At 49.6% G+C, this 22,747-nt stretch overlaps 1 protein-coding gene across 5 annotated transcripts in view; it reads right to left on the bottom strand.

The window, feature by feature from the left end:
• Nucleotides 1-730: 730 nt before the first annotated feature.
• Nucleotides 731-22,747, bottom strand: part of Mgat5 (alpha-1,6-mannosylglycoprotein 6-beta-N-acetylglucosaminyltransferase) — a 281,462-nt gene continuing 259,445 nt past the window's right edge. For all 5 annotated transcript variants that reach the window (XM_029476546.2, XM_021156480.3, XM_029476555.2 and 2 more), the window contains 4 exons: nt 19,757-19,873; nt 17,429-17,503; nt 9,415-9,572; nt 731-6,632 (listed from right to left, as the gene is read on the bottom strand). In XM_029476546.2, the coding sequence (XP_029332406.1) occupies nt 6,434-6,632; nt 9,415-9,572; nt 17,429-17,503; nt 19,757-19,873 (549 nt within the window). In that variant the 3' untranslated portion in view covers nt 731-6,433. The remainder of the gene's footprint in view (nt 6,633-9,414; nt 9,573-17,428; nt 17,504-19,756; nt 19,874-22,747) is intronic.

Raw genomic sequence — 22,747 nt, 5'->3', positions numbered from 1 at the left:
AGCTTTTTACTATTCCACTTGGATGGGAATGTAAATGCATGGTGCAGCCAGAAACATCTCTGAAGAAAGAAAAGTCCAGTTCATTTCCTAATTCAGTTCTCTTCAGTGTGAATGGAAGCTGGAAAGAATACTTTTAGTTTAGCACCAATGAGGGTACATAGTGGGGGTAGCTCTTTCACTATCCATGTGTGTGTATTTGTGTATACATGTATGTATGTGTGTATGTGTTTGCACACACACACACAAGGAGGCCAGTGGTCAATTTCAGGGGCCATTCCTCAGGATACTCTCCACGTTGTTCCAGAGTCTCTAATTAGCCTAGAACTTGATTTGGCTGGGCAGGCTGAGTTGTGAGCCCTAAGGATCCACCTGTCTTCCCATCTCCAGGGCTGGGATTACAAGTGCGTGCCACACGTGGGTGTTTCACATGGGTTCTGGGGATCAAGCAAGCTCTGGTCCTTGTGTGTGCGCCTGGCATGCATGCCAGCCATGTTGGCTCTAACCGAGAACTGGGGTTTCACAAAAGTGCCACCACACCTGCCGTCTTCAAAAGTGGATTCTGAGGGTTGGAGCCAGGTTCTCATACATGCATAGCGAGCACCTTCTGAACTCAGATCTTATCTCCCCGGACCCCACCCACCCACTGCTTGAACATAACCTTTGCAACTGAGTGTTTTGGTACCATGAAATGTAGCATTAAGCCACACCTCCCCCAAATCACTAGCACCTGTCACACAAGAAAAGTTTATTGAAAAATAAAGTTCTCCCTAGTTTCTCTACAACACAGGAAAACAAAGTAGTGTCCTTTTTGCCTTGTACAGTAAATTCGGGGACAGCGACACCTCATTTGCAGGATCCTGTGACTTAACCCTAGAAGTGACAGTAGAAAACAAGTGAACCAGGATCCATTTGAAGACACAGATGTGAACGGCCATGAGCTTAACAGCAAGGTTGTGACAGGAACTACAGTGGAAGGGACATCACCATGTCCTTTGGCATTGTGGTTACACTATTCTCTTTAATACATGGGCTGAGCTCTAAGCAAAAATAAATCTGCTTCCCATATCTGCTACGTTCTGGCTTCTGTGGGAGCTGTAGACTGTGTTCACACCCCTAGCCTGCTACCTAGCAATGCTCCTTGTGTATCTCCTACCCATGCTGGCTTCCACAGGCAACTACCCCCCCACCCCAGCGTGTGCTCCAGCTGTGGCGGGTGGAGAGGGAGAGAGAGAGGGAGAGGGAGAGGGAGAGGGAGAGGGAGAGGGAGAGGGAGAGGGAGAGGGAGAGGGAGAGAGAGTATGTGTGCGTGTGTGATTAGGACAGCCTTAAGTGCCACAAAATCTGGGGAAGAGTGAAACTCGGAGAAAGGTAAATTCGATACTTTCATCCCATGAACTGTCAAGTCATTGATCGGCTGAGACGTGAGAGGAATCAGAAAAGCAAACTGGACTTCGGAAATTTCGCCTCTCCATTCCATACCGGCAACTCACAGCCCACAGTTACTCTATCAGGATAGAGGCTAAAGCCACACAAAACTAACAGCAAACTGGTATTTAAGTGACCATGGGGTCCAGTTCTGAAAGAAGTCAAAATCCCAGCCACAGGGTCTCACATGGCTCCTCTGGGGGTAGTGGTAGGAGATTTTTTGGGCCAGTCACAGGATTAATCTTGGGTAGGATGGGAATGTGGCAGAGGTGTAACCAGCCTGCTGGGAGCCACCCTGTCCAGCAGGGGGCAGCAAAGGGGTTTCCTGGGGGCTGTAGATTCAGTTGCTCCCTCTTTCCGTTGAACAAATTGAAGATTCTATTATTGCATTATAGCGGAGTAAAAATTAAACTCTAATTCACGGAGTGAAACTTGTGAGAGAACTTTTAATTTTGAGCTCAAAAAGTCCCTCAAAGAAACCCCTGGAATGTTCCAGAACATATTGGTGGTTCAATTTCAGGTAATAAATTTAGCCTTGTTTCACTGAGTGCTGAAGACTGGCAAATTTCCCAATTATTCAGTGCATTCGAGAAGAACACTAGAATTCCAGCGAGCAGGGTAGGCACAGCGCTTAAACAATTGAGACAGTTAATTCCTATAGCATCTGATCGACTCAGCAAGGTTTCTCTGTGACCGTCATGTCCGAATCAACAGATAGGGGGTGAGCGCAGCTCTTTATTTCTCAAGTTTTATGATATACTACTAATATCAATATTGAACATTCACCAGGCTTACTATGAGCCAGGCACTGTGCTAAACACTGAATCCCCACAGGACCCTAAGTGCTAGGACAGCTAGAGTAATTCTTATATTCTGTATCCAAGACTATACAGCTAATTTGGTCTTTTGCTATATGTAAAGAAAAAAAAAAACCCAAACCGAAAAAACTTCTCACTTTCTGTTGAAGGCAACATGGATGAGAGGAACCCATTTCCAGCTCCAGGCTGCTGGCTTCCTGAAGGACTACAAACCTATTCCTGCCATCCGTCTAACTCTAACAGAGACACACTCTGCAGCCACACAGACAGAGGGGAAGAGAAGAAAGAGAAATTAAAAGAGTTTTAAATAAATAAAAGAGTCCAGGCTTGGAATCGTGACACAGCAGAGCCTGTCGTTAACAAAATACTTGGTCTTTCCTTTTCAGTCAAAAATTTGGGGAGAGGGTGGTGGTGCCTAATTACATACAATCTAGGTAAACCACCCTGGTCCGATCTAAAGGATACACACTCATCCATGAGCAACACATAGTTTCAGTGCAACCCAACTCACTAGTAGGTACCGCAACTTCACGCCCACATTCATCCGCTAAGGACGAGAAAAAGTCAACATCTCGCCTCCACCAGGCTAACTAGCTGAAGTATTTGGGGGCTCCTTCTTCTACAGAGATAGACTGGGGGCTGGTTTTCTGCCTCAGCAACATGTCAGCTAGGGTGATGGAGCGTGAGACCCCTCACTACCTTGGTCACCATCAGATTCAGAGATAGGGTCTGGTCCTGAGGGTACTAAAGGATTCTTGGCACCCTTGGCCCTATTCTGGGGGTGCATGTGTATACACCACACACGGAACATACACAAAATGCACAGGTATACACGTATACACACTATATATACAGTCTTGTGTGCCCGTATACACTGGGACATGTGCGTGCACACACTGTGGACAAATGTAGTTATTCAAGGCTGGAACAATCTGCTATCAGCCTTCGACAGCACCCAGCTTTCAAAATCCAACCCCAAAGAGAAACAAAAACACATGTCCCAGCCAAAGAACAGACAGATATTTCCAAACACTCACCTAAAACAAACGATTCATCTTAGAGACAAAATAAACCTCTCTACAGTGCTTCCATTTGTATAAGAACACACACAGAAACGCACAAGGCATGGCCCCTCTCAGGAGTTCTTAACTCTGAAAACGCTTTCACCTTCTGAAGCAACCTGTTCTCTCTTTTAATAAATTAGATAAAACTTTCCCCCTATTTTAAGAGCCTACCATCACGAAGGGGAAAACAACTCTAAAGGTCAGGTGACCTGTGTCTACTGTGCAGAACACACGAGTCCTGACTTCAGAGTCCTCTCCTGGCGGAAGGTTCAATTACACACAGCCCTCGGTTGCCAATGCTTTGTAAGTGCTGGCTCCGCCAGGGCTGTGGGTGCCTTCTTTGCTGTCTTCCACACCTGACAGGTACAATGCCCATACACAGGTCAGGTCAGTTTTCCCTTGATGGCCACTTGGCCATCCATATCTTGCTAACTCTGAGGAGGCCTGGGAGCGGGCGTCCATTCAGGGACATCTCACCTATTGCTAATTCTCTTAATAACTAGACTAGGCTTGGTTAGTCCCAAGAGCAGGAACCCACCAGAGGAAGTGAGCTTACTTTATTTCTGCCTAAAATAGGGAACGGGATTTATAACGTGGGAGAAAGAGCTCTTCTGGGTTGTGTGAGCCAGGGTTTTGAACTGGAGCAGAGGAATAGGAATGCGGAGGGACCCTGACCTCAAGGCCTGGAAGCATCTGCAGGTGGAGACAAAGTTGCCTTCCTGCCTGTTTATTGTTATCTGCAACATGGGGATTATTGTCCGGCTTGGCACCCCCTGCCGGTTGAATGTCAGCACTGTCACCCACAGCCTTCAGGTCTGGAAACTTAGGCAGATTCCCACAACTCTGGGGTGCAGCCCCGAGGCCCACTCTAAGGGAAAAGTCCTTTCCCAAGAGACTGCACAGCTCTCTCCCCTCCTGTAGCAGGAAACCTTTGCAAAGCTTAATAAAGATGCTTCATAGCTAGGCTTTTGAACTTCTGCCTTCCTGGCGGCTGAACCTGGGCAGAGGTGATTCCGGGCAGGCCTTGAGGGACCCCTGTCAGTGCTTAGGGCCAGTACCTGCCCTGACATCACCTCTTCACTTCATTCTCTGGAACTAGAATCTCAGGCTCCTGAGGTGTCTGTCTGTCTTAGGGCCAACAGGGGTGTGGTCGGGGAGGCGCTAGAGGTGTGATTGGTATGATGTATGCACCCAGGTAGAGATCAAGAGGACAAATGATTTCCCAGACCTAAAAGTTCCATGCGCCATCTCCCTAGCCCTTAGTCACCACAAGCAGATCCTCCTTTCTGTTGCTTCTGGAAGGCTCAGCCAGTCACAGGCTGCTGTTCAGCTAGGCAGAAGCTCCTCCTGGCCACAGGGAGGCGCTGGGCAGCAGCAGCCGACCAGGAAGTCTACTCTACCAGCTGGGGCTGGGTGGACAATGCTAACAGCAAGAGGTAGAAGAGGATTGATTGGTTCATTCGCCAGCATGGAGAGAAGTGTGGGAGGTGTCTCCAGAGACTCACGCGTATACAGAGCACAGGAGCAGTACTTCAGCAGGGATGGACTCACAGAAGGGCTCCAGGGTGTGAAAGGTGGGGATTCAGGCATACTGCCTAGGCCAACCTGCTGTCAGGCCCTCACAGGGGCTGCTCAAACTCCATAGAACAATAGTGCTTCAAGTAAAAGCCAGCCCCAGGCTCTCACCCTTTGTAGGCCACACCCACTGGGGGTGTGGCCGGGATAATCCCTAGCATTCATCCTGAACTGTCCTTTCCTCCCCAGAAACCATCAAGTTCTAAGCGTCAGTTGCCTGGACTGCAGCAATATCAGACATCGATGGGGGCAAGGCACAAAGCCTCGTGCTACTAACTCTTAGGACTGGCGGCATTCTTACCCAAATCTTAGCTGTTTTGAGGTTAGAGATGCCTTCTCCAAGTTCAAGGACAGCTCCTGGAGCCTACGATGGGGTATGGGGAATGAGGGGGGACGGGGACGGGGTGGGGCTGAGTTTACCACAGCAGCAAACAAGAATTACATAATCCCATAATCCCATGGTGTTTCTTCAACAAAGGTAAATTCTAACCAGAAATTAGGACCAAGCTATGTAGGGGGAGGGGGAGGAAGGGACACACACACACACAGGAAAGCAGCCTCTCTCATCTGCAGCCCAGCCTGTCTTTGGACTTGGTGGGGCCCTCTCAGGACACCACAGGCATTTATTTCCCCACCAAGGTTATGTGCCTTTTAGCTGCCATCTGCCAAGCACACCTGGGATCCACCAGTTCTGGCAATGCTGTGACAGTGGCTGGCTGTGTTTTCAAGGCCACCCCCCCCCCACACACACACACAATTTTCTGAGACAGGGTCTCTTGTAGCCTAGACTTGGGGACAAAGGCTTTGCTTTTGTTATGTAGCCAAGGAGAATGTTTGGTCCTCCTGCCTCTGTTTCTTACCTGCTTTTATGTGGTGCTGGGGATGGAACCCAGGACTTCATTTATGCTACGCAAGCATTCTACAAACTGAGCTACATCCCCCTGCTTATAGACATCTCTTTTCTCTGCTGCCACCTGTTACCAGGAGTGAAGCCCCACAGCGGCCCCTCAAGCAGGCCACAGCCCCTCTGCACCCTGCTTGGCGCTGCAGAACAAGAAGGGCCCGAAGGTGGGCGATTAACAGTGAGGAACAAAAGGAAACTGTTCAACCCCTCTCCTCCCTCCCGAGCCCGCCCCCATCCTCCCAAATAAATAAATTAATTGGTTTAGGATTGTCCCCAAAGTCCTTCCCAATTGGCTCAATTCTGTTTTGTTTTCAGTTTGAATGAGTCTCTGGACTTTTATCCCTTCTTTTAAAAAAAAAAAAAAAAATCCTGGGAGCAACTGCCTGGATCCTTTCCCTACAGTCGATCTCCCAGACAGAGAGGACATTCGTTACACTGGGGAGAACCCAGGTTCCTGTTCTAACCTCTGTTCTCTTGTGGTTTTGGTGTAAACTGGGATGCACTGGCTGTGGCTGGAGCGGTACTAAATTCAAGCCCTGGACCAAAGATCTCAGGCTCTGGTCAGAGTCCCTGAATGTCTTTGTGCCCCTTGGCCCTGCCCAGTGGAGCCACGTCTTTCCCGTCTGAGTTAATTCAGGGCGGCGATGCTATAGGCAGTCTTTGCAGAGGGCCACTTGGCCCTTGATGAAGTCCCGGCAGGGGCAGATCCGCTGGTGTGTGGGGTGGGCTCCGGCACAACTGAAGAGCAGGAGATCCCCTTGGAACACACAGTGCTTGCTCTTGGGGTAGAAGGAGGGCACCAGGATGTCCTTGTACAGTTCTGAGCTTTGGCAGGTCACCTTATACCTAAGAGGAAGAGAAAGGTACTTGTGTGAGGTGGAGGTGCCAGGGCAGGCCCTGTCCAACTGCTGGATCACCTGCTCTGAGTGTGGGAGCGTATCTCATTGTCCTACTTCAGAGATGACATCACCCATGTGACTCTGAAATTCTCTGCATGTAGGGATCTTGACTATGTGGAGAAAAAGCATGCTGCCAAACGTGCGCAAGAAAAGCCGAGGACAGCCTGCATACGCGAGTGGGGAATGGGACTCAGTGCAACTGCTGAGAAGCAGTGGAGAAATGTGTACCCCATGGTGAGAGCCGTACTGGAGGAGGCAGGTCATGGAGCAGGGACATGGTGTGTGTGAAAGCCAAAATGGAAGCTGCAGAGCTGGTTCAGCCAGAAGCCACGTCAAACAAAAAAAGCCACTATGTTGGCATGCACGTGTGACCCCAGTGCTGGGGAACTGGAGAGAAGCAGATCCCTGGGATTTGATGGCTAGCCTATCCCACTTGGAGAGTCTCAGGAAAACTGGAGACCCTGTCCCACGAAGTAAGCCTTCACACACACATGCATATTAGTTCACCTACACAAACATGTACACACACACACACACACACACACACCACACAGGGCTATACACTGATGTGCAGATGATGGCCATTTCCAAGGACCAAGATCAGCAAAGCAACTGTTACCGACACCTATTTAGATGTGTACTTCATACTTACCGGGAAATAGAGGCTCACACTTATAAACCTATTGAGTCAGGGTCAAGCCTGGCTACATAGTGAGTTCTAGGCCAGTCTGTGGCACAGAGTGAGATACCAACTAAAAGCAAAGCAAACATCGAAGAAGAGGTGGCATGGCGGTTTGTGCCAGTCGTATCAGCATTTGGGAAGTGGTGGCAGGAGGGTCATGAGTTCATGGTTAGCATCAGCTACTTAGTGAGTTCAAGGCCAGCCTGGGCTACAGGAAACCTGTCTTAAACTGGAAGACAAGGGAGAGAAGAAAGGAGGAGAGGAGAAAGATAAAGATGATAATAAAGAGAAGTGGGAGAGGAGAAAACAGAAGCAAGAATAGAAGAAGAGGAAAAGAAGAAGAAGAAGAAGAAGAAGAAGAAGAGGAGGAGGAGGAGGAGGAGGAGGAGGAGGAGGAGGAGGAGGAGGAGGAGGAGGAAGAACTATCTATGTTTTGAAGACTTTTGTCCCCAGAGATACTGGCCTTTTTGCTTGTTCAGTTCACGGTGTGTGAGAGTGTGTGTGTGTCCTCAGGAAAGTTGTCCAGCATGTTCTTTTGAGATAGGGTTTGTCACTGGCCAGGAGCTTGCCCATACAGCTAGGCTGGCTGGCTGGCGAGCACTCTGGGTCTTCCTGGCTCTGCCTCCCAGCCCTGGGACTGCATTCTTAGGCTGCCATGCCCAGCTTTGACACTTGGGATCTGGAGGTCAAGCTCAGCTCCCCGAGTGACTGGCAAGCATAAATGAGAGACCCACTAAGCTCCCTCTCCAGCCCTGTTTTTTTTTTTTTTTTTTTTTTTTTGGCAAGGTCTTGTAGCCCAGGCTAGCCTCAAACTTGGAAAAGATAACCTTGATTCCACTGCTTCTGCCTCCTCAGTGCTGGAATTATATGTGGTTGATACACCCCTCCAATTAGTACCCAGTCTATCTGCCCAGAACAAGAAAGGCCCATGGGCTAATGAAAACCAGTTGCTCCTGACTTTCCAACATAGTCTAGAGGGTGCCAGGCAGAACTCTGTTCAAATTTGGGCTTTGTCTCGTAGGAGCTGTGTGACTCTGGACAATCACTGAATGTCTCTTGTAACACAGGAATATAAACCTACATGTAAGGCTCCCTGTTACTGGGGCAGGATGGAGGGTCACTTAGTGCCATGGTTCATAGTGGCTATCAATTGTCACCTAGGAGACAAACCTCAGGGCATGTGTGTGGAAGGAAGACCCAGCCTAAGTACATAATGCTCCACTCCACGGTCTCGTGTTCTGGGTGGAGTAAAAAGGAAACAGCCAGCTTCCCCCCCCCCCCCCGTCTCTCTTGGCTCCCAGACTGTGAGTGCAGTGTGAGCATCTGCCTGATGCTCTGGCGGCCATGCTTGGCCTCCAGGAAGGACTGCACCTCCAAACCAAGAGCCATCACACTCTGTCTTTGTGATGCTCTTGTCAGGACTCTGCCACAGCAAAGAAGTAATTTAGTGCATGGTCTAATTCTGCAGACGAGAAAATGGCACTAACAGGCAACGGGCCCCAGACCCATGTGATACAGGGTGCCGCAGTGGACACCTCTAATCCCAGCCTCCTGCTTTGAGACGGGAGGCGGCCACAGGGAGGTCCCTGAAAGCTCAGAGGCCAGCAGTGGAGAGAACAGAGAGGCTGCTTCAGACAAGATGGAAGGGGAAGAACACTGGCAGTTGTACTTCCATCTCCATGTGCATGTCACTGTACATGCAAACCGACACTTACATATGTTACATCTCTCTCTCTCTCTCTCTCTCTCTCTCTCTCTCTCTCTCTCTCTCTCACACACACACACACACACACACACACACACACACACACACACACACACACACACACATCACACAAGCCCAGGTCACACACATGTCATATGTGTGCATGTGTAAAACATGAGATCTCTGGGGTGCAACCTGGCTGTCCTTCCTACATTGTTTCCTGAAGCTGGGAGAGCAAATCTGAGTGCCTTTCAACCCCCGTCTAAGACAGGCCCCAGCAGCCAGGCAGCCCAGCCCCCAGGACCCCCCCCCCCCCCACCGCCTCCCCACCAGCACACTTACTTCAGCAGGTCCTTTTCCTTGTTGAGGTGTTGAAAGAAGGACGGCTCACAGATAAGCTGGCTCTCCTGGCACACCTGCTTGCAGGACTGCCCGGGCTCAGCCAGCTTCACCTGCAGGGCGCTGAGGGGTGGCCACATCACTTGGCCATGGCAGAAGTCCTAGAACGACAGTGAAGCCATCGTCAGCTAGGGGACCAAGGACAGAATGAAGCAGCGTCAGCCTAGCAACCAACTATGGGAGGCACCATGCTGGGGAAGACTGATAAACAGGACACATCCCTGGGACAGGCTGTGACCTCTCTAACACCAGCTTCTGGCTGAGGACATGCCTCAGTGGGAAGGATGCGTTTCCAGTGTGTACGAAGCTCTGGGTTCTGTGCCCTGCACTGGATCCAGCTATGGAGACTCCCAGCACTTGGGAGGCAGAGTATCATCTTTAGCTACAAAATGAGTTTGAGGCCAGCCTGGACTAGCAAAAAATCACACACACGTGTGTGTGGACACACGTTCACACATTCATGCACACCCTCACTCCCCGTGAGGACCATTTTCAGACTCATTACCACCAGCTTTGACCCCTGCTCTTAGATTCTCCAACCATTATACGTAGTTCATGCCTGCACTAATCCATGGGTAGCATAGTCCTGTGGGTCTGGATGCTGTTGCTAAGGGCAACAGCATGACTGTGCAGATTTACTTTCTTGAATGGAACTGCTGTCTGAACTAATGGGCCCTGTTCTCTGTGCGTAGAGAGCTCGTACTTGACAGCTGCCCATCCATCAGGATGGCTGTCATAGATAAGAACCAGCAGTTGGGAGACATGCAGGCATTTGGAAAATCTTATAGTGTGTTCTTGCTGGTTAAGGCAAGCACCCTTACATAAGTCCTCAGGAGCAAATGGGTACCTTCCACAGCTGATAGAAACTGTAATGAAGAGAGCTCCAATTCATCACCCATGAAGGGTCCTAGGTGGCAAGGCAGCAGGAGAGGTATAGCAGTGATTATACTCCTCTCTCTGCTGTGACAAAGTAGCTGACGGAGGCAACTTAAGGGAGGCTGGGCTTGTAGTGGCTCAGCCTGATAGTACGGTCCCCATGGTGGGCAGGGCAGCTGACTGCTTTGTGCTCGTGGTCAAGGGGTGTGGTAAAGGTAAAGAATGCTTTTACTCAGCTTGCCTTCTCCCTCTCCTCTTATCCAGCTCATGGACTAGTGCCACCAACATTCTGAATGGCTCTTCCATTCAACACCGTCACCAACACACCCGGAGGGGTGTTTCCATGGTGACTGCAGTTCCTGATTAGAGTAATCGTCACAACAGGCAATCTACAAGACCATCTAGATCAGACTGCAAAGGAGCCAGAAGGCAAATGAGAATTCTTCTGCTTCTTGAATTTGCTGAAGCCCAACCCTGGTGCCTTTAATATCCCTAAGGGCCCATGTGTTGAAAGCTTTGTCTCCAATGAGGCATTCTGGGAGATGCTGGGACCTTTGGGACTTAGGGGCTTAGAGTCTTCAGGACATTAGGAGCTTGGCTTTGATGGGATGTAGGAGACACTTCCTGTTTCTTCCTAGCCATGCACTAACCAGTTTGTTTTTGTTTGTCATTATTGTTGTTTAGATTTACCTCTGTGTGTGTGTGTGTGTGCGCGCGCGCGCGTGCTCGAGCCTATGGGGTCCAGAAGAGGGCACTAGATTCACTGGAATTGTAGGCAATTATAAGCTGTCTGGTGTGGAGCTTAGAAATTGGACTTGGATCTTCTGTAAGAACAAGTGCTCTTAGCCACCAGGTCTTCTCTGAGTACCCTGAGATGTTTTGCTTTGAATCATGTCCAGCCATGATGTAGGGCTTCCCCACAAACCCACAGCAGTGGGGCCTGCCTACTCATGGATAGAAACCTTAAACGGAGCTGAAAGACAGCATTCCTAGTCCGATTTCGCCATCTCGGGCATGCGCTATGGCTGCGGGGAGCAGGCCAGCATCTTACATCAGGCTGGGAAGATGGAAAGGCCAGAAGGCTCCAAGTTCAGACTCTTGTCTTTTACAGCTTCTCCCTCCTCTGACAGTCCCTGCTTGTATCTTTGTACCTGGTGAGTTTTCAGAACAAAAGTTTCCTTTCTCATTCATTCTTACCTTTCTACAAAGTTAAATTGGAAGTCAGAAAAACAGATGGGCCAGGTCTGAAGCCTGACCCCATGAACACTGGCTCTGGGCACAGGCCCTGTCCCATGTGGCTCCCTACACAGTGTGCAACGGCAGAATGGAGGAAGGAGCTCAGCAGAGAGATGGCAGGGCAGGCGCTCACTGACTTCCTCTAGGCTCCTTGGAGTGTTGCTTCCCGCAGAACTGCTTTTGGACAAGGCACAGGAGGCAAGGGAGAAGCTGGCTTCCTGGATGAACACTTGCCCTACAGCTATGCTGGAACAGGGCAGGAGTCCAAGCAAGGTTCAGATAGAGGGTGTTGTCCTTGGGGCTGCACAGTGGAGCTGATGTGACAGCAGCTGTCTTTCCCAGGTCCCTCCAATACGCATGCCTAGCTCAAGTCTGCACAAAACGGAAAGGGTGCACAGGTACCCTGTCCCTGTCATCAAGATGGCCTGGCATTCTCTCAGGTAGCTATCTGTTCTAGGGGCCAAAAGGTTGAGAAATAATAAAAATAGCATCAAAGTCTTAAAGCTTACAGAATCATCTAGACAGCTTGAAGGATCAGAGGGAGCCCAAGTTGTCACAGAAAGCATGGGGGGGGGGGGCTGATCCCCAGCAGGGGGCTTCAAAGCTCCCTCCATCTGACCTATATAGGAAATGGGGACAGTGCCACCTGCCCTTCATTCCTGTGTAGTTCTGAGAGGTAAAGGGGAAGGGACTGGTAAGGACGGCGAGGGTAATGGCGCTGTGTGTTGCAACGGAGCTGAGTCACTGGATCACATCCACAGCCCACCTATGACAGCACCTAATGGCTGAGCACCTTCAAGGGCACAATGGGAATGGCAGGGCTGGGCATCAGCCTCCCCTCACCCACAGGCACCGGGGCCAGTGGGTCATCAGGAGGCTACCGGGACATCTTCACTTTCGTTCACCACAGTCTAGGCTACCAGCAATGCAAGCTCCCTCACGGTCTCATGCTGACCACTCCTTCACTTATTCATTTAGGAATTCATTCATTCCACAGACCCTTGCTAAGAGATGGGAAGTGTGTGTGTCCACTGACAACTTTACAAATGGCCATTACAGCCTCATTCAGGGCATCAGGAACAGGAACACGAAGGGCTGTACCTGGCCTTAGAGGTTTGGCGCATGGTCAGTAGTGAAGGCTGGCACTTCAGCAAACCAGACACCTATGCTCATGGTGAAAGATACCATGGAGACAAGTAGGCCAGACAAGTCTGGCTATACAGGGAGAGGGCAGGGTGGTGGCGGCTGCAATCAGAGAAGCCTCCCAGAAGACACGGATTTCTGGGCTGAGTTCTCTAGGCTGCACAAGAGTTAGTGGCTTACACTACCGCACATTCTGTAGCTAATTGGTGCTCAGTAAAGAGCTATATTGAATGGGATGGCATGATTTCGGCGTCCTGGAGGCTTTGATGGAGTAAAGTAGAAAAAGAGGCTATTCCAGCCCAATGAGGCATCTCTGCAGCCAGAAGGAGGGATAAACAGCCATTGCCAATCTGGTTAACAAGCTCACTTGGGGCCTCGCCATCTGTATTCCTTCCTCACCTTCTTTCTGCCATTGGTGCACGTTTCTCAGTGTGTTTGGCTATTCCAAAATTGTCACGCAGTGACTACAAGTCAAGAATGTACCAACAGAGTTGACAGTCAAAGCAAAGTCTGTGTCTCTGCTCTACCCCCACCCTCAGGTCCCTACTTGTGAACATGTATGTGCAGGGCCGAGGCCAATGTCTGCTGCTTTGCATGTGACCAAACACTCTTACCAACCACACTTCAGGGCTGGGCTGAGGTGGTTCAGAGCCTGTCAAGCATGTATATTCTAGCACTGCATGAGGTTACACACCTGAAATCCCAGCATCTGTGAAAATACAGGAGGGTCAGGAGTCCAAGGTCACCCTTGTCCACATAGCAAGTTCAAGGCCAGCCTGGGATACATGACATGCTGTTTCTAACCAAACAGCCACCTGACTGACCACCCTGTATTTAAACAAAAATTTTAAAGATGTAGTTTTATTTCCTGTACATTTAGCTGTATGTGTGTGGGCACATGTGCCACAGTATACATGTGGAGGCTGAGGACAATGTGTGGAAGTTTGTTCTCTCCTTCCACCGGCTGGGTCTTGGGGATCAAGACCCCTAGAATTCCCCCTAAAACAGGGAATGAGCACAACTGATCTTCCACTGCCGGGGATTTTGACTTTGGTGAACTCCCACCATCTGGAGTCAGTCCTCCTTTGGAGAGGTCATTTTAAATACGGCAAGCCACAGCAGTGCAGGGCAGAAGGAGAGAGGGAGAAGAGCAAGCAGCTAGCTTCCCCCCCCCCCCCCGGGTACAGTGGACCCTGAAACCTGGGGTGATCTTAAAGGGAGGGAGGGAGGGAGGGAGGGAGGGAGGGAGAGAGAAAGAATGAATGTTTGTGTGTGTGTGTGTGTATGTTGTAAGGGAGCAATCTTGAAAGAGATCTGGGATAAAAGTGCCCATGTTCCGTGCAGCCCACATGGAGGACTCTGGAAGCTGAACCCCACTCATGAGAACTTGTGGCTCCTGGTGTGGAGATGGTCTCCTCCAAGCCACAGGTTTCCCCTCCTGCCAAGAGTACCCTCTCTCTGCCCTCACGGGTCTCTGAAGATACTGGGCAAACTGTAAAAATATAATGAATGCTCCAAGCACTAGGATCTGGGGCCTGCAGGTACTAGGAGACCTGATCTGATCCAAAGGGATCTTGGATCCTATCATGCATCCATGGGACATTTGGGTCTGATAGAGTTCCTGAGAGGAACCAAAAGTAACCCCATTACTGCTAATTTATGAGGAATTTGGAGGATGTCTTATAAGAAATGCCCAGAGATGGTTACAGATCCTTATAAGCACATGGATGTGAATTCCATCATCAGAACCCATCTGAAAAAGTACATGCTTGCACTAGCACTGGGGGAGCAAGCTCTGGAGCACCTGCATCTGAGATCCTGTCAGTGCTGATGCGGCTTTACACCAAACCTGCAGCCAATCATCACTATGCGCCCCAGGACTGTGTGTGTCGGTTCTCACTCTGCAGCTACTCCTGGCACATCTTGGGCCTTACCGTGTGTACTGAGATAGTATACAGTCCCCTTGCCCCATGACAGGTAATATTGTCAACTTGGCAGGATCTAGACTCACCTAGAAGACAAAGCTCTGGGCATGTCTGTGAGCAAGTTTCTAGAGTAGGTGAATCAAAGTAAACATGTCTACCCTAAATGTGTGCATCACCATCCCACGGGCTGGGGTCTGAATAGAGAGGAGAAGGTGGGCTGAGCTCCACCGTTCACCTCACTCTGCATCCTGACTGTCGAGGGATGGTGGCCAGATGCTCCATGCTTCTGCTGCCGTGCCTACCCACTCCACTGTGACAAACCACACTCTTGCATAGTGAGCTGGAGTGACCCCTTCCTTCAGTCAGTTGCTCCTGTCAGCAGCATACCCTGCATCGGTGTAGGCTGATAAAAAAGGAGCAGCAGCAGATGCCTGCAGCTGTGCACAGCACCAAACCACACACAGCGGCCTAGCCTTCCAGGGTGTGCAACCATGCATAGCACCAAACCACACACACACAGTGGCGTGGCCTAGCCTTCCAGGGTGTGCAACTGTGCATAGCACCAAATCACACACACAGCGGCCTAGCCTTCCAGGGTATGTATACAGTTATGATGACGTTTAAGTAGACATGACAAGGGGTTAATAACTAAAAGTAAAGCACACCTTTAGAGCAGTCCCCTGCAATAAACATGATGAGAATACAGTTTCTGCCTCCTGCAAAAAAGATTTCCTGGAACTGGACTGATATTTTCCACTCAGTACTCTGGGGTCCTGACTGATACGGGAAACCAAACCCTTGGAAAGGGAACCCAAGGATGTGTTGGATGGTAGTCTGCATGTGCACACTGGCAAGGACTGGACCAGAGTTACGACACAACTGTCCTTCCTGTGCCCTGTTTAGACCGAGGGAGATAAAATGCCGGGCTCCCAACGTGTGTAGTTATATTACAGTATACCGCAGGAGAGCCTGTGTGTTAAGAGTGTTGACTAGACTAATCCTCCTAAGATCTATGTCAGGCCTTATTCTCAGTACTTTCTGGGTACTGGCTCATCCAATGCTCACAGGAGCACTGAGAAGGAAACCCCATCATCCTTACTTACTAAGAAACAGAGTGCAAGAGTAAGAAATGCTCAAACTCATGGAACTGGCAGCTGGATCCCGGTGGCTGGGCTGTGGAGCTCACTCGGTTGCTCAAGTGTCTGCTGGGCAAGTGTGAGGACCCGAGTTCAAGGGAAAGGCCGGACTTGTTGCCCAGCCCTTGTCATTCCAGCACTGGGTTGTGGACACAGGGCAGGTCCCTGGGGCTCACTGGACATCCAGCCTAGCCTACGTGGTGAGTTACAGGCCAATGAGAAACCCTATCTCAAAGAAAAGGGCTACTGGAAGCTAAAGAATGACCCCTGGGGTAGTCCCTTGTCTCCTATGTGTATGTGTGCACCTGTATACATAAGTGTGCATCCACACTCACATGCACACTTACAAACATGTGCACGAGCACTTGCACACACACATGCAAGTCAACTCACTTATTTCTTTTTACCTGCCTCATTCCTCCCAACAGCCCAGCTGACCAGACTGGTTACCCCAAAGCCCAGGCCCTAGAGCCCCAGCTTCTCTGAAGCACCAGCCTCCTTTGACACGCCTGTGGGCTGACAGTCTAGATTTATGTTTCTCCCGTACCGTTTCTATTTTCAGCTCTGCAGCTCGTATCCCCATTTTGCAGAGAGCCCTTGATCACCCTTAAATATTCCATTTTTGCCCTATAAAAAGAACCCTGTATTTTTGGGCTGGGCAAGAAGTTCAGATTTCCCTACCCACAGGGGTTCTGGTTTTGTCTATTTCTGGGTCTGTGTTCCTTTTGAAGCCCAAGGAATTCAAACACCATAAAGGACCACAGTGACGGTTGTCCCCTTCACCTCTGAGGTGACAGTTGTCCCCTTCACCTCTGAGGCATACGCCTGAGTTTCATAGAAGGTTTCATCTGAAAGTGGGCCTGGTTTGAAAAGCACTCCAGAGTCCTAATGTGTTTGGAGTCGCTGCATTTATACCCTTAAAGAAACACTTTGAAAATGTAGATTTGATTCCTGCATTTGAGTGTACGTGTGAGTATTCATGGGTGTATGGGTACATTAACATAAGGTGCATTCCCCAGGCTCTGCCCATCTTGTTTCCTGAGATAGTCTCTCACTGGCCTGGAGCTTACCAACGAGGCTAGGATGGTGAATCCCAGGGCTTTCCCTGTCCCTAGCATTGAGAGGACCAGTGTGTATTTTCATGCCTAGCTTTTCAAATGTGATTCTAAGAATCAAGCTGAGATCCCTACACTTGCAAGGCAAGCACTTCACTGACTGAGGGGCTATCTTTCCAGACCCTAATCTTTGCTTTTTTTGGGGGGTGTGGTGTGGTGTGGTGTGGTGTGAGAAACGAAGGCAGGACTGAGAGCTACTGTCTTTCACCCTTCTTGGTCCTCAAGATGCCTTGGTCTGCTCACGGTACAATCCAGTGCTTGGGAAGGAGGCCATCTTGACCACTCAAATGTCAGTGTCCATATGACCTTTCACTGCCCCCGAGAACACACTCCAAGGGAAGACTGGCTCCCTTGGGTGACCATGACAGTGCAACATTTAACAATGACGAGTTGTCATGGAGCCACGTGAAGTTTTCCAAAGCAGGCAACTAACCAGAGAAGTGCCACCAAGTGAGGGCTGGGGACAGAAGTGGGACACAGCAGACACACACACGCACACGCACACACATGCTTTGGAAGGCCTTACCTGTTTTTCAATGAAAGCGTTGATTCTCTGCAGCATGCCTTCACATGTGAACTCATATGGCATATACGGCTCAATCTGCAGAAACAACAGCGCACTGTGAAAGGGGACATGGGACACGAGGTACTTACTAGTTCTCACACAGAAGCGTTAAAACTGCAGACCTGGAACTGGACAGACTGGGCTCAGGCCCCATTGTGCTCCTCTCTAGACTCTGAACAAACTCCCTTCCCCGATGTCTTAGGTATCTGATGTGTAAACGAGTTGCAAGACGAAGCTGGGTTAAGTCCTTAACTGTTCTCTGTTAAGCTGTGGCAAAGGCACATAGTAGGGCTTCAAAAGGGTGGACATTACCACTTGCTAGCAGGCGGACCATGTGGGGTAAAGCTTATGGCTGTGGATCACCAGCACCCCAGGGCCGGGCAGAGTACAGGGATTTAGCAAACATCAGATGAATGAAGACATGGTCGCTGCTCTGAGGGAAGCATAGAGAGAGAAGGGCTGGTCTGTAGTAGTGGGTGAGGTGGGAATGTATCCAAAGAACTCATGTTACAAACCAAAGGGATGAAGTACCAAGACCATGGAGCTCAGCTAGAGGCCTTGGGAGGGCTAAACTTCTTTTACTCTGAGAAAATGTCTTATATAGTCTAAGCTGGTAGCCTTGCTATATAGGTGAGGGTGACCTTGAACTTCTGATCCTCCCGTCTCCACCTCCTGGATGCTAGAATCAGACATGTGGTATTATATCTGGCTTATTTGGTACTGGGGATGGAACCTAGGACTTGTGCATGCTAGGCAAGTGTTCTTCCAGCTGTGGATCAGCCTCAGTCCAGAGGGCGAGTTATGATATGAAAATACAAGAGAACCGAAGCTCGGGATTGGGAGCTAGAGAGACAAGGTACAGTGTGGTTTATGGCTTCACAATAGCCCTGTGATTTCTATACAGGAGCTTACACTATCATGGAAGGGGGACAGGGAGAAGGTCATGGGATGAAGGAAGCATTCTGATGGCCACTGAGGCATCTGAAGGAAGGGCAGGAAAGATGGCACTGGGCTCTGCTACATGGCATCAACTGGCACTCTGACACCTGTGTCCTCTGCATTATATAACAGGAAGTGGAGATCACATATCAGAGGAAGTCACCAGCAGTCCATCTATACGGAGCCCACGGCATTGTTGGTGATGGGACAAAGGACCACCGTTAGTAGTTCCTTCTTGAGTCTGTGCTTACAGATCGCCTCACAGTTCACTTACACCAACAGGAAATAACCAAAGGGGAAGGTGCTTGAGAGGAGAAGTCAGGGAGGATGTGTCTCAGAGTTTCCACAGCAGTCCTGGGCAAACTAAACTCCCACAGGATGGCAGACTCCCCATGGAAGCAGGCGTTTGGGGGGCAGCTCAATCTATGGTGGGCGCAGACATCTCCTGTCTTCCCAGAATGACTTGGAGAGTGCCCTGTATACAAAAGGCACTTAAGCAATGCTTTTTAAACTGATCAGATACGTCTAGAATGGTTACTTTAACAAGATTCTACCTCATGTTTAGGTAGAAAAAGAGACCATACTCTGTAGAAAACTATGAGACTGGGGATAATGACCAACTCCAGATCTGTGGCCCCGAGTGTCCCATGGGATGCCCCGAGTGTCCCATGGGATGTCCCGAGTGTCACATGGGATGTCCCGAGTGTCCCATGGGATGCCCCGAGTGTCCCATGGGATGTCCCGAGTGTCCCATGGGATGCCCCGAGTGTCCCATGGGATGGGGCATGTCTGCAATTTTGCTGCTGGAGGTGGAGACAGGTGGATCCCTAGAGCTCACTGGCCAGCCTGCCAGGCCAATGTGCTTTAGACTTAGTGAAAAATACAGGTCTCAAGAAAAATACAGTGGAGAGCAATAGAGAACTCACACACATGTGAATGCATGTGTAACACACCCATGTTCACAGAAACATGTAAATGCACACACATACACACCCCTACTTTATAACTCTTACCCTTTTGGGTTAGGTAGGATAAGCTACCAATTTTCTATAGATCTCTCCGAGGACAGGATTAGATCATGTGAGCATGTATGACTCTAGCCGCTCTCTTCATGCCTGGGACCCATGAGCCTAAAAGGACTGTCAGCAGGGTCTGAGACCCAAGCCCACATCTGCCACCAGCTGTTTTGTATCTCCCAGAGCCTCCTTAAAATCCTCAGGCCAGATGCTATGGCTAGGCTATGGTCTGCTCTGTTTACTGACAGCAAGGGACTGCAATGTCCCACATGTGTTCCAGGGCACAGGTCAAATGCAGGCAGGTGGAAAAACAGACAAACAAACAAACAGCAACCTTCTGGTTTAAGATGGCTTTTACTGCATCTTCTACTTCCTCTCGGTTATTGAGATCCACAGTCCAGACGTGTGGCCGGCCGATGAAGACTTCTGCATAAGGATGCTGGGATGTCAGCTGTAAGACAGAAGACATGCTGCCTCTTAGTTTCATAGATGCATAGCCGCTCAGATCAAGGTGTGGGCTAGACAAGGCATTCTGTCTTTACACGTCAAGTCAAGTTGAACTTAAACAGGAGATGAAGTGTTCTTGTCCTCCCTGCAGCAAACAAAACCTTCTAACAGGCAGATAGAAAAACAAAAACAAAAACATAGAGTGATGTTTTGAACTTTGAAGCCCATTTGGAAATAGAACAGTGTCATAACAAAGAGCTCGGACAGCTGTTCCTAGGTGAACTCAGGGCCTTTATACAGGAAGTCAGCACTCTATCACTGAGCAGGGCCTGCGGCCTTCCACGGTGGTCAGTATGGATTGTCAGACTGACAGGATCTAACCTCTGGGCATGTCTGAGAGAGTTTCTAGCTTTTGTTAGTTGTGAAGGGAAGCCCCACCCCAATGTGGACAGTACCATCCTTTGGGCCAACGTAGTGGACTATATAAAAAAAGAACGAGCAAGCGGACAGCAGCATCCACCTCTCTCTGCTTCCTGACTGTGGCTGCCATGGGACCAGCTGCCTCAGGCTCCTGCTGCCTGCCCTTCCAGGACAGACTTGTGCCCCTGAAGTATGAGCCAAACTAACGGCTCCCTCTTTGAGCTCCCTTTTGTTGGTTACTGTGTCACAGCAGTGAGAAACTAGTTAGTACAACCTTACAGTATCTTGGGCACTTGGGGACTTAGTCTCAGCCAGAAATCACCTCCATAAATTTAGCATCTATTCTCCTGGCTAGGATGGACAGGTACATACAGAAAAAATAACAATAAAGATCAAAGCCGTGAACCAGGCATGGTGACACATGCCTGTGATTTCTTTACTTGGCAGGCACACATAGGAAATCACAAAATCCAGGCCAACCTGGGACTACACCATTAAACCTATTTTTTTTTAAATGGCTGGAAAATTACCCAGGCATAGCAATAGTGATTATGGGAATGATGGTGAGGGAATTTATGTCATCAGAAGAAACTTTCAAACGGCTTCAGACATAATCATAACAACACCAAAACATGAAATGTATTGATTTTTAAAAGTTATGTGTGTGTGCGTGTACCTATATATGTATATGTCTAGGTAGGTAGTTGCCTACAGAAACCAGAAAAGACCCCCTGGAGCTGTGGTTACAGGCAGTTGGTTATGAACTGCCTGCCATGGTGCTGGGAACCAAACGTTAGTCCTTGAGAAGAGCAGAAGGCGTTCTTAACCACTGAGCCATCTCTCCAGCCACACAGCAGAGGATTTATAGGGACAGTTTAGAATCAGAAAAGCAAAGAGTAAGTCTCCCCCCTACAGGTTGTCTTCTGAGATGACTCTGCAGGGAAGGGCACTTGTTGGGACTGATGCCCCAGGATTAATCCCCATATGCTAGAAGGAGAGGACCGACTCCCAGCCTCCAGTGCACTGTGGCACATGCATACTCCCTCCCCAAGAGTAAATGTGAAACAAAGTGTGGCTGAGGAGGCTGAGGAGGCTGAGGAGGCTGAGGAGGCTGAAGGAGGTTGAAGGAGGCTGAAGGAGGTTGAAGGAGGCTGAGGAGGCTGAGGAGGCTGAAGGAGACTGAAGGAGGCTGAAGGAGGCTGAGGAGGCCGAGGAGACTGAAGGAGGCTAAGGAGGCCGAGGAGGTTGAAGGAGGCTAAGGAGGCCGAGGAGGTTGAAGGAGGCTAAGGAGGCCGAGGAGGTACTCTACCATACAGTGCCTGACCCACAGACACAGAGGCCCAGGGTCCATTGCAGAACTGTATAAAACCAGGATGGTGGTGTGTGCCTGTAATCCCAGCACTCAGGCGGTAAGGGCAGAAAGATCAGGGAAGATGCAGTTAAGTCATCCTTATCCACAGTGTGTTTGAAGCCAGTGTGGACTATATAAGGCCTTGCATTAAAAAAACCAAAACTTCAGCCAAAGCAAGCAAGCATGTCTCTTGGCTACTCTGGGCTTGTTGGAAGTCCACGCCTGCGCTTTCTTCTCACACAGAGGCAGCAGTGGACACAAGAACCTTTTCTATATTTGTAGAGGTATTTTAGGTGAGGACCAGGGACACATAGTAATACCACCAGGCCGGTGTACACATGGAAGACTTGTCATTTCCCAAGGAACTTTTGTTGATAGATTGATACTGATTTTGAACATAGGGCCCTGACTATATCAAGATGGTCTTTACCATCTACTCCATTTCCAGCCCAGAGAGCCTTTAAATGCCTTGCTGGGATTTCGTGTGGACTCATGGAATGGAGTTCTCTGAGACCATTTGAGAGTGCCCACTGAGCTGTCCAGGAGTGTAATTAGCATACACCATACAGATCAGGAAAATGTCTTTTTAAAACAAGATTTATTTAGTTTTTTTATGTATATGAGTACACACTGCAGCTGTACAGGTAGTTGTGAGCCTTCATCTGGTTGTTGGGAATTGATTTTAGGACCTCTGCCTGCTCTGACACTCTGGTCGGCCCCAGTTGCTCTGGCCCAAGGATTTATTTATTTATTTACAGTGTAAATGTACTGTAGCTGTCCTCAGACGCACCAGAAGAGGGCGTCAGACCTCATTACTGATGGTTGTGAGCCACCATGTGGTTGCTGGGATTTGAACTCAGGACCTTTGGAAGAGCAATCAGTGTTCTTGCTCGCTGAGCCATCTCACCAGCCCCAGGAAATGTCTTCTTAAAACGAATAATATCTAAGGTACCCCAGGCTGCCGGTGCCAACTCATGCCATAGGTGAGCATAACCTCCAACTTCTGATGTTCCTACCTCCACCTCCAGAGGGCAGGGAGGACAGGGTTAGGCAGGGCTGGGGCTGGAACCCAGTGCCTCTTGTACGCTGGGTGGGCATTCCCTGGAC

Source organism: Mus caroli, unplaced genomic scaffold (assembly GCF_978045245.1).
Source record: "Mus caroli unplaced genomic scaffold, Mus_caroli_1 scaffold_1, whole genome shotgun sequence".
NCBI classification, from domain to species: Eukaryota; Metazoa; Chordata; class Mammalia; order Rodentia; family Muridae; genus Mus; species Mus caroli.
Note: the sequence above shows the minus strand (reverse complement) of the source record. Positions and strands in the feature narration are given on the sequence as shown.